At 43.8% G+C, this 16839-nt stretch overlaps 1 protein-coding gene across 1 annotated transcript in view; it reads right to left on the reverse strand.

Annotated features, from left to right (window-relative positions):
• The window catches only part of ZMIZ1 (zinc finger MIZ-type containing 1), a 214227-nt gene that overhangs the window by 48753 nt on the left and 148635 nt on the right, over positions 1 to 16839 (reverse strand). Inside the window, exons 4-6 of the mRNA XM_044660241.1 lie at positions 15887 to 16031; positions 15669 to 15753; positions 462 to 861 (exon numbers count right to left, since the gene is read on the reverse strand). Of these exons, the coding sequence (XP_044516176.1) occupies positions 462 to 861; positions 15669 to 15753; positions 15887 to 16031 (630 nt within the window). The remainder of the gene's footprint in view (positions 1 to 461; positions 862 to 15668; positions 15754 to 15886; positions 16032 to 16839) is intronic.

Consider the following 16839-nt stretch of genomic DNA (forward strand, 5'->3'; position numbering starts at 1 on the left):
CCCGGCCGTGGAGGCAGAGGTGCTGGCACGTCCTGTTGGCAGCTCAGAAATCCTGGGTCCCGGGGCCAGGCCCCGCCACGCGACGATTGTGCCAGTCCCTGCTCGGCTGGGTGAGTGAAGCCGCCGCTGTCGCCGCCTCGGCGTGCCTCTCTTTCTGCCTCACATGCCACCTGTTCTCTTCCCAGGAAGAACTGAGTGGCGGAGGCTGGAGGTTTGTTTGTGTTTCTAGAAAGGATGCCCGGCAGCCCCGCGACTCCCGGCTCGGGGTTAATCTTTAGTGCCCGCCGGGGATCAATCGGAGGTGGGGAGCCAATCGCACGTGGATTGCGCTGCTACCGCCGCCCCCCGGGGTTCCCGTTGGCCCCGCACCGGGGGCTCCCGCAGCCCCCAGCCGCCGGCCCCCGATCCACCCGCCCCGGGCGGGCGCGCATCCTAGCGGCGGCGCCTTCCTCGGCCCCGGCGATCCCGATCCGCACGCCCTGGCTCGCAACCACCGCCACCACCACCACCACCGCCGCCTCCGCCGCGGTCCCCGGGGAGCCCGCAGCTCATTGTTCCCAGCGAGCCCGGAGCCTCCTTCCCCTCCCTCCGCCTTTGTTCCCGGCGGGCCGGCAGTGCCCTGGCTCGGCTGGGTTGGGAGATCGGGGAGGGGGCTGCCGAGCGAGCAAGCGACGAGCAGCAGCCGCCCCCCGGGGGCGGGGAGAGAGGAGGGGGCTCTGGCCCGGGCCCCTGCGCCACGCGGGCGGCCGTCAGCGGGCGAGACTGACTCACGGGCTGGAGGTGGAGCGGGAGGGAGGCGGCGGCGGCGCCGGGGAAGCTTGGAGGCGCTCGCATTTCCGAGATAGATGGAGCTAATTGACACTCCGAAGGGTGGGGGGAACATTCTGCCTCTTCCTAAAGTCACGCGCGCTGGCACACATGCACACACGCACACACACGCGCGCACACACACGCGCTTACTGGAGCACGGCGGGGCTGGTTGTGTGTGCGCTATTAAAAAAAAAAAATCAGCAGCGAGATGGATTTCTGAGGCCGGGCTTGGGAATTCAAGGAGCCCTGGCTGCCGGATCTGGGATGGGGCCGGGGGGCACACACAGAGAAGCCCCCACCGCCGATCAGAGGCACCTACTCTCAATTCTGGCCAGTCTTTCCAGCCAAAGTGGAGAGAGCTCCTCAGAGGCAAGAGGGCAGACAGCAAACCAGACACGATGCTAAAACCAGCGACTGCAGAGGGCAAGGGAGGGCGTGTGGGCAGAAGGGCTGGGGAGGGGCCTGGCTAGGGAAGGAGGAGATCGTGCTTTTCTAAACTTTGAATTAGAGACCCCAGGGGAGGAGAGGGGAGAAGGAAGAAGGAGGGAGAGAGGAGAGAAAGGGAAAGGAATGTTTGAGAGTTCTGCGGATGGGGCTGAAAAGAGGACAAGGAAAGGAAGAAGAGAGAATGGAGAAAAGGAAAGGAATGGGGAGACAGAAGGGGAGAAGCTTTTTAAGTTGGTAACTAGGTGGGCTGAGATTTGGAAGGAAGCCCCTACACTTGAATTTCCTCCACGAACCAGATAATCCTTGCACTGAAGGATCTTAAAGGTAACCGTGGTCTCAGGCTAGGCTAACAGAGCCCCTGCAATATGGCCAGTGAGTGGCTCAGAGAAATCCGTGTGCATCTGTCACTGCCAGATCCCATCCTAGCCAAACAACAATGCCCAGTCATATCTCCTTCGAAGAATGATTCTATAGAATAGCACCGCCTAATCGTAATTCCACAGCACTCGAGCCAGATAATACCACATCATATCCTAACTGTAAAACCACAGTTTATGCCAGCCAAATAATCACATCAGCCATATATAGCCCCAACACCTTCTCTATGTACTCACAATAACACCCTACCAAAATATGGCCTAATGTCTCCAGGAGAGGTGGTTGTGGTCTCTAGTGGTCAGATGAGCCTTGGAGTCAGGCAGACTCTACCTTAAATGCTATAAGCTTCCAGTCATTTAACCGCCATGCCCCAGACCAGTCTTTCAGGACCACGAGGGGCAGAAGAATAGGGGGAGGTTCCCCCGTAGTGGAAATGACAAGTAGAGTCCTTCTCTCCCCACCCTATTGTATCCAGATAATATTCTTACTCCTTACCTACTTCAAAAGATTGTTAGGAGAGGATCTGTCTCCCCAGCACCTGCCACAATGTCTTATCCCACTGGAGGCTGAGCAAACAATAATAATAACAACGAAGCATTCTGCCTAAGGTATTAGTCAAATGCAAGGTGGTATCACGGTATCAACCCTTAATAGGGTAGGAGTTGTTCCCTTAGGTGATCATTTGGATCTACCAGAGAAAAGGGGAGCAAAAAGGGTGAGCCCCCTGGCTGGCCTGATATTATTTTTTCCTCTTCTAATAGCCTCTTTATTTGGGAGAAATAACCAATTCCCATTAAAGGCATTGTCAGGCCCTCATTAATTTCCCTGATACATCTGTACAGGTTCTTAACACTCTGTCTATTGAGCAGAGCTTTTGTTGTTACCACTAATGAAACACTGAGCCCAGTGATTGGAGTTGAAGCTCCAACCCTCTTTAATTTCGGTGAGCCATTAGAGAGCCTCTCCATCACCACAATTACTGGGGACTATTTCCTTTTCTCCCTGCGGTGAAACTTGGAAACTTGAGCATCTAATGCCATATTAGAGTTTTTGTTTGTGTCTTTCTGTGTTTTAATAGGAAAGAAAAAAAAAAAACCAAGGAAAAGAATCCATGCATTTAAGGAATACTAACGTTGAGGAAGCAAGGATTAATTTATCCTCGGAACCTCCCTCTGGGAGGCGATGTTTTATTTCCTACGGACTGCAGGAAGAGACCCATCAGTCCTTCCCTCGGACCACAGGTAGCACTGACTACAAAAGTGGCAGAACTCAATTAGAGACTGGGCTTATGAAGAGGGCTGGGGATTTGGCCGGCTCTGGCTGCTGTTTTCTTTCACCAGACAGGTATTGGCTACGACTGTAATATCTCCTTAATGTAGACTCTATTGATTTGGAATGTGTGATAATTCCAAGCTGAAATTTACCATCCATGAAGAAAGGATTTGCTAATTAAATTAATAGTGTAAACAAGATTTATTTAACCTATTTCAGGGCTCAAATGTTTTAAAATTAAGTTAGCAGCCCTTATTTGCATATGAACAATGTGGGTGGATAATGAATATAATCTCTTACGTTTGTATGGTGCTTCTAGACTTTATCTCACTCTATTCCTACAATAAGACAGCCAGGCAGGGAGGACACTAGGCATTCAGTTATTCCCCTTTCCTCCAACCTATCCAATTGTATGGATGAGTAAACTGAGACTCAGAGAGGTTAAGGGACTTGTCCAAGGGCATAGATTCAGCAGAGGCAGAATCCTATCTCCAAATCAAGACCAGCATTCCAATCTATTACAACCAGGCTTCACCTAAGAATGAATGAATGAATGAATGAATGAATGAATGAATGAATGAATGAATGAATTGCAACTGGGTCTTACTATTACCAGCCAGTTAGGTGGCTCAGGAGATACAGTGCCAGGTTTCCAGTCAGTAAGACTCATCTTCCCCAAGTTCAAATCCTGTCTCAGACACAAGCTGTGTGACATTGGGTAAATCATTTAACCATGTTTGCCTCAGTTTCCTCATCTGTAAAATGAGCTGGAGAAGGAAAGGGCAAACTATTCTAGTATCTTTACCAAGAAAACCCCAAATGGGGTCATTAAGAGTTGGACATGACTGAACAACTTACTACTACAGGATTCTTTTCAAGTCAATGCATATTTAATTAGTGTCTACAATGTTTAAAACACTGAACAGGTCAGGGATGTTACTTAACAGTGTTCTGCTGGCATTTGGTCTGACTTACAGGCCCTCTATTACCCAGGCTTGCTCCTTTTCCAATTCAACCTTCTGAACTAGCAAAAATGCTACTGTTAAAAAAGAAAGAAAGGAAAGAACTTGTTCAGAATGTTGGACTTTCTCCAAAGTTCTTGGTTCTTTCAACATGCTTGAGAAGTAGAGGTAGGTTAGGCATCGTCATCCTCATTCCCCCTGGGTGGCAGCTTAAGCACAGAGAAGTTAAGTTCCTTGCTCAGGGTCACCCAGCATGTCAATGACAGAGTGAGTAGGAGATTCCCTTGATTTATCAAAGGACCTCTGAACCCCAAGTGGTCCCTTGCTCTCTAATCCTTACATCTTTTACTCTGAAGTAGAGTCCCTTTAGCCCACCACAAATGGGACAAAATTAGTCTTCCAGATAGTAAGGAAACAGGGGAGCATTGAGCATATATATAGAAAGGCTTCAACTATCACACTGTGAGGAGGGGGAGGAGATAAGGAAAAGGCAGGGAATTTTTTTCTTATTTATAAATACCAGATTTTTTATTTGCTTATTGTTCGTGGAGAGATAAGGTATAGTGGTAGAAAAAGGGAGAAAGAAGGTGAGAAAGGAGGAGAGACAGAAACAGAGAGACAGAAAAGAGACAGAGAATATTTAAGGCAGAAAGTCTAGGGAAGCCCTGCTTCTAATATTGGCTGGGTTATCCAGGACAAGTCCCTCAACCTCTCAGTGCCCCTGGCAACTCTCTTAAGATTAAGCTGAAGAACAGTTGCTGATCTGCATTGGTGGAGGGAGTTTTCTTACTGGGAAGTTTCTTATATTAGTGAAATTACAATTCAAGACCTTTCCCTCCTTCCCCAAATATATGGCTGTTACCAGAAGATCTAAGAAATTCTTGAGCAAAGCCCAAGAGCTGTTTCTTTGATGATGGGAGATATCTGATTTTATCACAGAGTAAAATTCAATAGTTACAAAAAGAAATCAGGAATCACATATTTCTCTTATCAGCATGCCAGAGTAAGGACCACCAACCATGCAGTTGAGCTAAGCAGTCTAGCCTTCACACCCCTTACTATACTACCTTGGGGGAGGTCTTTGGAACTTGACTGTCTCAACTGAATATAGAATAATTTCAGACCTTGAACAAGATTATCTTAGAGAAATGTGAGGCCTGAAAGGGGCCACAGAATATTGGTAGTCTAACCTGTATCTGAATAAGAAGACTGGAGTTTAATGAAAATCACAATGAATTTGAAGCCTGAAGACTGGGACTCAGACTTTACCTGTTATTTAACATTTTGGTGAGTCACTCGACCTCTCTAAGAAGGAGTTTGCCTATATCAGTATTCCTCAAATTTTTTGGTCTTCAGGACCCCTAAACACTCTTAAAAAACAAAACAAAACACTTACCTTCTGTCTTAGAATCAATACTAAGTATGGATTTCAAGGCAGAAATGTGGTAAGGACTAAGCAATTGGGGTTAAGTGACTTGCCCAAGGGTTGCACAGTTAGGAAGGGTCTGAAGTCATATTTGAACTCAGGTCCACTCCTATTACACTCTTAAAAATTCCTGAGGACCCCTTCTTCCTTAAGTTGTGTGTGTGTGTGTGTGTGTGTGTGTGTGTGTGTGTGTGTGTGTGTATGTGTGTGTGTGTGTTATAGTTACTGATATTTAGAAATGAAAACATCTTAGTATTATTATCGAAACAGTTTTGACCTTGGGAACCCCCAAGGACCCCATACTGCACTTTCAGAAACAGTTGATATTAAAGATTTCTTCTCAGATATAAACTAGGAACCCACTAACTTATCTATGGTCCTAGATGGCCTGTAAAGTTCCATCAGCTTTTTTAGATCTACTCAAACTGTCAATACCATTCATGAAAAGCTATCCAATTAGAGAAAACACCTACTTTTCTTTTGAATAGCTCTGTTAAGAAGTTCATCTTTATTGTGGGCCTGAGTATTCTACATTAAAGCCTTCAGAATACATGAAGATAGCTGTGTGTAATTAGGATTTGCTCCCCAGGGCCTTGCTTTCCCAGCATCCCAGTTACCTAAGTAAGGTACTAAGGTAGGGAAGATATAGGTTTTGTGTAGCTCCACCCTTGCTCTCTTCTCCAGGAAACTTGGCTGTGGAGGTAGGGTGAAATGAGAGGCAGGAGAATTTTACTCAGGTGTTTTTTACTTAGGTTTTTACTTTTCATTTTTGCTACTTCAAGTGATTATTAATAAACTTTATAAAATATAATACTTAGAATTATTGGATATTAATTTAAGTTTTAGAGCTATCAGGTCCCTTTTAGGACTCCTCTCTCTAGGTAAAGTATCTCTAGTTTCTTCTGTCAATCTTCATATGGTATTATCTTGAGAACCTTCCACTCTCTTGGTGCTCCTCTTTTGAGTGTTCCCCAATGCTCCAAATGGAACATAATACTCCAAATTTGGTATGACCAAGGCAGAACACAGAACTCTCATCTCTTTTCTTCTGGACACTCCACTTTTCTAAAAGCAATCTGAGATTGTGTCTTTTGGGCTACACTATCACACCATTGATCCCTATTGTGTTTTTAGTTCCCTAAAAAGTCAGACTTTTTTTTTTCTTTCATATAAATGCTCATAGAGCAACACTCTCCATTTTGTACTTGTGAAGTTGATTTTTTTTTAAGCCCAAGTTGGATTTGGCTCATTATTCCAGCCTGTCAAAATCATTTTGGATCTTGACTCTGTCATCCAACAAATTAACCATACTTACTTTGCTTCGTATCATCTGCAGACTGATAAGGAAAATGGTAGATGACATAGGGTCATGCCCACACCACAGAGACACCTTGCTAGAAGAGGATTCATTCCAAGCTGACATTGACTCATGAATGACTACTGCTCTTTGGGCCCAGTCATTCACCTTGTGCTGAATCTACCTAACTAGAGTTATCATCAAGTCTACATCTCTCCACTTTTTTCACAAAGATGGTATAAGTGACTTTGTCGAAGGCTTTTTTGAAATTTAATTAAGTTAATTTGAAGCCAGGCTAGTAACGGTAAAAAAAAAAAAAAAAAGAAAGAAAGAAAGAAAGAAAGAAATGAATTTAGGTGGCATGATCTTTTCTTGATCCTTTAATGGTTCTATAAATGGTTTTCTTTTTTATTACAAATTAAAGTCAAATATGTCAATATATAGTTTGCAGAATCTAGTCTATCACTTTTTTTTTTAACTGGGATATCAGTCTATCTTTGATCTGGCAAAAACTTTTTTCATTCTTTATAATTTTTAAGACATCACTAGCAGCAGCTCAGCAATTAATTTGCCTGTATTTTTTCTTCTTCTATTATCATGGAGTATATTTCACTGGGCCGGGTGACTTGAAGCCATTGAGGCCCAACTAGATTCTCTTTGATCATCTCTTTGCTTACCTTTTTTTACCTTTGGGTTTTAATTTTTGAGAACTTCCCATGCCCTCCGGGCTGACTTTCCTAATAAAATCTAAGGCCACAGGATCCTGCTTATTTTTTCTCTTAACCTTTTCAATTAGTTCTATGAAAATATAGGGTTTATGTCAAACTATCTTCAGCTTCCCTCTGTTCTATCATGAATGATGGAAAATTCATTCTTCTTAAAAATTCCCATCATTTTTACTCAAGCAACCAGATTCTCTTTTTTTGGGGATAGAATCAGGTCTAGAGTAGCATGTTCTTTTTCCTTCATCATCTTCTTCATCTTTTGGTAAATTAAGTTATCACTGAGATAAGCCCGTAGTTTTTTTTTTTTTTTGGGGGGGGGGGTTATCAAAAATGTATAACAAAGCCCCACATTGGTTATGCCCTCAAATGTATGTCTTACTCTGCAGCTTTGGTTCACTGCTTCTCTGTTAGGAGGTAGACAGCATGCTTCATAGTTGGTCCACTGGAATTACACTGATCACTTAGTCTTTGTATAAATTGCTCTTTGGGTTCTGGCTTACCACTCTGTATTGGTTCATATAAATCATCCTTGGCTAGGGACAAGCCAAAAATTTATCAGCTGCCTTGCTTTTGAGGGAAAGAGACCTCCAATGGATGCTCAAATAGCTGAAATTCCCATCATTGCTGTTGTTTTTCTCCCAAATCCATAATCTATTCCCCAAATTCCTTTCTGTCCAATTAAGGCTGCCAATAATGCTGTCCTAGTGACCACAATACTTTCTATCTTCTCTGGTTCCTGGATTCCATACTTGGATATTTTTCTCTTCATATGCAATGCTATTTCATAGTCCCTTTATTTTGGCCCTTTTGAGTCTATATATCCTTTTATTAGCTATAGTTGAGTAAAATCTCATACTCTTAAGTCTTGGTGATAAATTCGAAGTTAAATCAGTCTCATTGTATTAAGATCTTTAATTTGCCCAGATGTGAGCACTGGCATTTAAACATTTAATGCCACAGAGACTGGAAGTTCCTTGAGGGCTAGGGCTGTTTTTTGCCTGTCTTTGCATCCTCAGTGCTTAGCACAGTGCCTGGCCCATATTAACCCATAAATAAATTCTTGTGGACCTGTTAGCTTATTGCTGGTTCTTTTCCTCACTTCTGTCTCCTGTTATACTTTTCCTCTCTAATGATATTGCCTTTGGCACATTTGGTGGTATGTGTTTGAGAGCGATACGTTGGCCATTTTTAGAATTCATAATCCAAGTAGGAAGCTTCACAGGACTCTGATGGTAGCCAGAACCAGACTGGTAAGTGGACTCCTGGCTGCCCCCCATCCAATTCTTCTTTTTAAAAAAAAAAAAAACAACATTTTCTCCATATCTTTCCTTGGAAAGAAACTTTAGTCACTTTACCCCCACCCCCACCTGCCTGATGGGCCAAGTCCAATATACCTTAGCCTGGCAAGTAGGGTTCTCTACTCTTTTCATCCTAATTCAGCCAGCCAGCCAATCAGTCAACTAGCATTTTCCCCTACTCCATCCCCTTCTATTCCATTCCGTTCTTGTGGGGTTTCCTCACTACTCTGTTGTCTTTATGTTGACTCTCACCCCCAAGTCTTTTTTTCCCCTTGCTATTTCTGAGACTTCTTCATGCTATTTCCCAGCATACAATGCTCTCTCCCTCCCTCTTGCTTATTTTTGGAATTATTTTTGGATAATCTGCTGCTTCAGATGATCTGTGAGCCTACTCCCATCAATTAACATGGATAACTAGGAGTAGACCAGCTCTGTTACTCTGGATGTTCATTTTGCTCATGAACAGGAAGAAGGGGTAAGAAATGAAGAAACAGAAAAGGCTCCATTCTACCTAGATTTCTTTCTTTCTTTCCTTCTTTCCTTTCTTTCCTTCTTTCTTTCTTTCTTTCTTTCTTTCTTTCTTTCTTTCTTTCTTTCTTTCTTTCTTTCTTCCTTTCTTCCTTTCTTCCTTTCTTTTTTAAAAAATTATTTTCAGTCTCAAATTCTGCCTCTCTCTCCAAACTCTCCCTCACCTATTGAGAATGCAAGAAATATAATACCCATTCTACACATGGAGTCATGCACATTTTGCCTATATTTCAAGACTCGTCCCCTTAAGATTTATTAAGTGCGCACTTGGCCCACGGGGATTATTTCCTTCTTGGGAATTCTCAGAGGTATGCAACGGCAGCTATTGCTCCCGCACATGCTAAGAATTTAGTCCTTACTCAGAAGAATCTTAGATTCTTCTCTGGCTGTTTTGTAATCAACAGAAAATGCATACAACAAATATTTATCTAATGCTTCCATGGACTCTGTTAGAAGTTATGCTGTGGGATATGTGGATCTGTATGAATCCTCGAGGGGCTTATGGTTTCCGTGTCTTGGTGTGTGTGTTTGTAATTTATATACTGCACTAGGTAGAATACAGCAATAGTATAAGACATTCAAGTAGGGCCTTAAGGTTTTCAAAGCATTCTCTCTCTGTGTCTCTCTCTGTCCCTCATCTCTGACTCTCTTACTCTGCCTCTTTCTCCAACCATCTTTTCCACATTTCAAGGATTAGGGGCATGGTGCCCCTGTGAGCTGAAAAATCTGTAACATTTTTTTGACCTTTCATGGCAATGATAATGGAATGGATTGCCATTTTCTTTTCCAGCTCATTTTACAAATGAGGAACTGAGGCAAAGTTAAGTGACTTGCTCAGGGTCACACATCCTATAAGTGTCTGAAGCCAGATTTGAACTCATGAGGATGAGTCTTCCTGAGTCTTAGCCCAGTTGCTATCCACTGTGTCACCTAGATGTCCTGAATATATAGCTATATATAATTTGATTTGATTTCTGAAACACCCTAGTGAAATATTGGTCTCAAAATCTTGATTTTAAAGACAAAGAAACCGAGGCTCAGAGACAGCTATTAAGTGCTTCAGGATATGAACTCAGATCTTTCTTCCTTCCTTTCCTTTCCTTTTAAACCCTTACCTTCCGTCTTAGACTCAATACTGTATATTGGTTCTAAGGCAGAAGAGTGATAAGGGCTAGGCAATGGGGGTTAAGTGACTTGCCCAGGGTCACATAGCTAGGAAGTGTCTGAAGCCAGATTTGAACTCAGGACCCCCCATCTCTGGGTCTGGCTCTCAATCCACTGAGCCCCCTCCCCCCACTTTTTTTACATCTTTCTTGACTAAGTCTTTCTGCTCTAGCTCACAGATTCTCTTAGATGAGCAGTTCAGATAAACCTATATGAGGGCTTTTTTTTTGATTGGGTGGGGATGGATGTTTAATCACTTCTGGCTGAGAAAAACGGCTTCATTTTAATAGGGAGAGATCAGTGGGATAAATCCAGCAGAGAGAACTAAGGCAAAGATTAAGAGAGGGCAAAATGTCTCTCCGAGAAAGTGTTTGAGGAAAGGCCTGGGTCTTCTCCTCCTGCACGGCTGGTTTAATAATTGTGCTGGGTAGTTGGCCAGGAGTCCACAGACCAAAGAGTCTGTGGATATGGATGGGAAAAAAAACCTATATCTTGATTTAAAAATAGTTTCCTTTGAAATTCTAAATATTTTGTTTTATTCATTTAAAACCATTATTCTGAGAAGGGGGCTATTAGCTTCACCAGATGACAGTTGATGGCACCATAGTGCTTGCCAATAGGAAGCCCTGAGATCCAATCCAGTCTTATACACTTTCTGGCTATGTGACCCTGACCAAATCATTTAACCTCTCTTTGTCTCAGTTTCCTCAGCTGTAAAATGGGGATGATAATAATACCAACCTCTCAGGGTTGTTGTGGGGATCACATGTACTTGTGATTGCATAGAGCCTGGCACATATTGGGTGCTTTAAAAAATGCTTGTTTCTTTCCTTCCTCTCGGAGCCAACAAAGGTCAGTGCCACAAAGGTTCGGAATCCCCGAAGTACTGACAAGAACCCAGAGGACCTCAGTTTACATCCCGGCTGTTTCACTTACTCCCCATGTGATACTGAGTGAGTGACTTCCTTTCCAGGGACTTCAATTTCTTCAAATGCAAAACTGAGAGACTGGACTAGTTTACTGAAACTAGTGGTCAGTCAGTCAAGAAACAGCTGGTCAGAGTGCTCCCAGCTCCAAAGTTCTGTGGGGCCAAGTACTTGCTCAGGAACTGATTGTTGGTTGACTGATTGAATAGAAGAAAGTGACACTGAGCAGGCTGCCTTCTGCTTGGGGCTGTTTCTTTACATTTAAAAAAAGGAGGGTCACAATGAATGATCTCTAAGGTTCCTTCCAGCTCTGCCATCCCATGAACAATCTAGATCCCACAGATAAGTTTAGGGATGGGGACTCAAAGCAGGAACAGGAATGATGGGAGCAAAGGCTGGGAGGTCATACGGGCTAGAGAAATGGAGGGCAGTGGGGGGCAGTGGTCAGAGGACCCGGCTGTCTCTTGGGAGTAGCAAAATCCTTGTCTTGGACCCTAAAGTCCTTTAAACCAAAAAGAATCTTTCCCTTCTCTGGTCCTTGATCCTCTACTCTGCCTAAAGACCTACAAAAGGGTAGAGCACACAATAGAGGGTTTTCCCCCCAATTAAAACTCTGAGTTTTCATCTTGGAATCAATACTGTGTATTGGCTCCAAAGCAGAAGAGTGGTAAGGGCAAGGCAATGGGGGTTAAGTGACTTGCCCAGGGTCACACAGCTAGGAAGTGTCTCTATTTGAACCCCAGACCTCCCATTTTTAGGCCTCAATCCACTGAGTCACCTCGCTGCCCCCCAAATTTCACTAATTTAAATCAAATTGCTTAATTTCACCTGGAGATCCGAGGCCTCAGACCTCCTGGCCAGGGTCACCAATTTAATCCCAAGAGCTTCTAGAGGGAGGGGAACTCTCTTACAACCAACTCAAATAGGATTAAAGTGTGAGAAGAGCCCACAGAGACCATCTTGCTCAACGAGGCCTAGCACAAAACTTAATAAATGTTTGTTGAGTAATTTGAATCTCCTCATTTTCCAAATGAGGTATCAGAGAACACAAAAGGGAAAATAATTTTCCCAAAGTTGCATGGGTATAAAGTCAACAAAGCAAGATTTTACATCCAAAGGAGACCATATTTTTAAAGCATTTAGCATAATGCCAGGTGCATAGTAGGTATTTAATAGATACCTTTTCCCTCCCTTTCTTTTTTATCCAAATCCAAGGTTCTTTATACTATTGGAGGAGATAAAACTCCAGTGTAGACCAAAAAAAAAAAGACGGTGTGGAAATGACAGAGAAGTCTGGATGTGATCACAAAGCTTGGTTTTCCTTATCTATAAAATGGGATTGAACCTAAATCCTGATGCTTCTGGGGGAAATAAATGATTGGTAATTTGTGCCTGCCAGATCCTTTACAACACAGTTTACTCTCAATTTTGAGTGAATAACAATGTCCCCTTTGGGACATTTAAATATTTCAAATCACATCAAACCACCAGATATTTATGAGGTGCCTAATAATACAAGGCAGGGTTTTTAATCCTTATCTGATTTCCCTCTGGCCCAATACACTCCAAGGAAGTCAGCCAGAGCTCATCTCCACTCCCTAGAAATCCACTGCCTGCTCCTCCCCCAACACACGTCTCCCTTTTTTTCAGATCATCTAAATTTGATACAACCTTCAAGGCTCGGCTCAAATCCCAACTCTACTGTGATGCCTTCCCCAAAGGTTCCAGCTTCAGTTGTCTTTCCTTCTTCTCCCTTCCAGCTCTACCAATCCATCACTAATCCACACCTCCCATCAGGTGCTCATCAAACACGACCTTGCCACATTTTATATATTTTGTTTCTCTTGATGTATAAGTCCTAAGAGTGATTATTATTATTTTTAAAACTCTTAACCTTAGTAGTGATACTATTCACGGGTTCTAAGGCAGTAGAGCAGTAAGGGTAGGCAACGGGGGTTTAAAAGTGACTTGCCCAGGGTCACACAGCTAGGAAGCGTCTGAGGCCAGATTTAAACCCGAGACCTCCTGTCTCTAGGCCTGACTCTCAATTCACTGAGTCACCTACCTGCCCACAGGCAAACTATTTAGAGAAAGACAACGACAAAAAGGAACATGTCTTACCAAGAAGGGTTGAAAGAACTGGAGATGTGGGCCTTCAGAAGAGAAGATTACATTAGGGAGAGCAGCATGGCTGTCTCAAATATCTGAAGATCCTTCCTATAGGGGAGTTCTACTTATTTAGTGTTGATGGAGCAGATCGAAAGCTGGCCCTGGAGCCCAAAAGACCCAAGTTCGAGTCTTCCCTTTGTCATCTGCTGGCTGTGTGACTCAGGGAAAGTTTCTTAACGTCAGAGAGTCAAAGGAAACTGTCTAGTTTACAGATAAGGTGCCAACCAGCATAGGCAAAGGAAATGCCTTCATCTGGGAGTTTCCTCTATCAAGGAAGTTGCAGGTCTAGTCTGTCTGTCTGTCTCTCTTTGTGGTTTCAGAGGGTGATCAGAACTCTAAAGCTGGAAGGGACGTTGTAATGTCAATATTCAGCACTGGAGCTAATATTTATATAACCCTTTAGAAGGGAAGGGAACAAGTATTTATATAGCACCTACTATGTGCCAGGCATTTCACTATGCGCTTTACCAATATTTCTCATTGCAATTCTGGGAGATAGGTGCTATTATTATCCCCATTTTATAGGTGAGGAAACAGGCAAACAGAAATTAAGTGATATAGTCAGGATCAAAAGCTAGGAAGTGTCTGAGGCTAGATTTGAACTCAGGTCTTCTTGACTCTAGTACCAGGGCTCTAGCTGCTCTGTGTCTCAACTGCCACCAGACTGGGAAGAAGACATTTTAATAGTCAAGAGCTATAAACTACTAAAGTGTCTGTTTTGTGAGGTATACAGTTTCTATTTCTTTTCTTTCTTTTTTTTTTGACATGTCTGGGAATGTTCAAAGAGAAACTGGATACCCATCTGTCCCAGATGTCATAGACAAGATTTCATCGACTAGATAGGTTGGACTTCCAGAGTCCCTTCTGACTTTTTTTTTTTTTTAAACCCTTACTTTCCATCTTAGAATCAATACCGTGGATTAGTTTTAAGGCAGAAGAGTGGTAAGGGCTAGGCAATGGGGGTTAAGTGACTTGCCCAGGGTCTCACAGCTAGGAAGTATCTCAGGTCAAATTTGAACCCAGGATCTTCTGTCTCTGGGTCTGGCTCTCTATCCTCTGAGCCAACTTGCTGCCCCCAACTCTTCTGACTAAAATCTCTAGATTTTACAAATCTAGGATTTGACTGACAAAGGTCTGACCATCTTGCACCTTCCTTTCCAGACTATGAGTTGAAGGGATTCTGTCAGATATTCTCTAAGCTCCCTTCTGGCTCTGGATATCTGGGTCCCAAAACAGACATTCGTCTTCTTGTAACATGCTCCAAAGCTCAATAGGGGATCCTGTTGGAGCATCTGCGGCTTCAGTTCACTCATGCCACTGCCCCCACCATTAGCACAGATAATTGAGAACAGACTGCGTCACTCTGGAAGCTCATCTTTGCCATCCACCCAAAGGAGGACAGACACTAGGCAATAGAAAAAGCTTGGTTGTCCAAAGGTTGGCCATTTGAAAGTTCACGTATGAGCGCCATGGATTCTAAACAGAAACCTCTGGGATAATTAACTGGGAAAAGCAGCCAGTCTAATTAATGGAGAGCTAGCTCAGCAGCCTGGACATCCAGGAGGCAAAACAGGCAGTCACGACATGCTTGGCTCCTCTCTTGGAGGTGGCTGCCCAGTGGCCCCATCCTCTGGATGTGCTCTTTTAGCTCGGACTAGCCTAATGTGCCAGCTAACTTTCTAGCAACCAAAAGGAAAAAAACTTTCCTTTTCCTATAAAAACTCTTCCCTCCCCTCTTAGAATCTATGCTATATATTGGATCCAAGGCAGAAAAGCAGTGAGGGTGAGGCAACAGGGGTTAAGTGACTTGCCCAGGGTCACACAGCTTGGAAATATCTGAATCCAGATTTGAACCCAAGATCTCTTGGCTCTCAATCCATTGAACCACCTAACGGCCCCCAACCATTTCTTTTCAGGAGAGGCAGATAGCACTCTTCCAAAGTAAAGTGGATAAAGCTCTGACTAGAGGCTGAGGAATGGTCTTGATGACCTCTCCAAGGCCTCCTTTTAGTCCCTTAGTTTCTCTAGTTTACTTAAGGTCCTAGTTTTGGAGTTTCCCTGTAGAGGTTAGGAGGAGTGGACAGGGAAAGAAGGGGAATTCCCTGGGCTGAGGAAGAGCCTTCCAAAGTCAAGATTTCTACGCCAGTGTAGTTCTATAATTAGGAAGAGAAAATCCAGGCTTGTTTTAATGAGATATGACTGGGGAGAAGACACTGTCCCTCAGCCCTGGGGGAGCTCCTGGTCTGATGGGACATATATATGTCACCTCTTCCTCAGGAAGCTTCTGGTCTGATGGGAGAGATGGGCCTTCCCCTCCCATTGGGAACCTCTCCACGAGGACAGCTTTGATCCTATGGAGATGGTTGCCGGGAGTGTGAGACCAAAGATCCTGATGGCTGTCTTCCCGCTGTCAAGAACCTCTGGCGCTGATCCTAAGTCAGCAAGAGTCCGCCCCAAGCCCTCAGCAGCCCCACGATGACTCACCTGTGTGACAGCGTGGGTTTCATGGAGCTCATGGAGTTAAGGGGGGGCTGCATGGGGAGCTTCCCAGGAGGATCGCTCTGCCGGCTTTTCTGGTGACGGAGGAGAAGTAGCCGGCCCAACTCTTCACACCAGGATGAGAGCAGAGCTGGAAGGAAATACAAGCAACAGGTTAATATACTTTCCTGGAGTCAGTCACTCACTCAGCTAACATTATTAAGCACCCAACACATGCCAGGCATTGTATCAAGGATAAAAAGAAAGAGAGAAAGAAAAAAACCAGTCCCTGCTCTCCAAGAGCTCACAGTCTAATGGGGGAGGCCATATGCAAACAACTATATATCACCAGCTATATGCAGGATAACCTGGAAATAACCTCAGAAGGAAGGTATTATTATTATTATTATAATTATTTTTATAATTATTATAAACCCTTACCTTCTGTCTTAGAATCAATACCATTTATTGGTTCTAAGGCAGAAGAGCAGTGAGGGTAGGCAATGGGGATCAAGTGATTTGCCCAGGGTCACACAGGTAGGAAGTGTCTGAGGCCAGATTTGAACCCAGGACTTTCCATCTCTGGGCCTGGCTCTCCATCCACTGAGCCACCTACATGCCCCTGGAAGGTATTGATTATTAAGGGAGACTAGAAAAGGCTTTTTGAAAAAGCAGGTCATTCTCTCTCCCCTCAGTTTCTCTTTTCAATTTTTTTCTTTTTTTCTTTTTTTTTTTGGTCATAAGGGATGGCCCTCTGGAAGAGGGAGGAAGAATGATCTCCAGATTATAGATTCAGGCCAACTTCCTCATTTTCCACTGAGGAACATGAAGGAAGTCAGGAGGCAATGAGAAAGGAGTCCTCTAGGTATGGGAGACAGCAGAAGTCCTTGAAGAGAATTCACTTCCCTCACTTATTGTCAGTTCCTATCCCATGCTCCCCCTAAGACAGCTCCTTCTTC

The sequence above is a fragment of the Gracilinanus agilis genome, chromosome 2, assembly GCF_016433145.1.
Source record: "Gracilinanus agilis isolate LMUSP501 chromosome 2, AgileGrace, whole genome shotgun sequence".
In the NCBI taxonomy this organism is placed as follows: Eukaryota; Metazoa; Chordata; class Mammalia; order Didelphimorphia; family Didelphidae; genus Gracilinanus; species Gracilinanus agilis.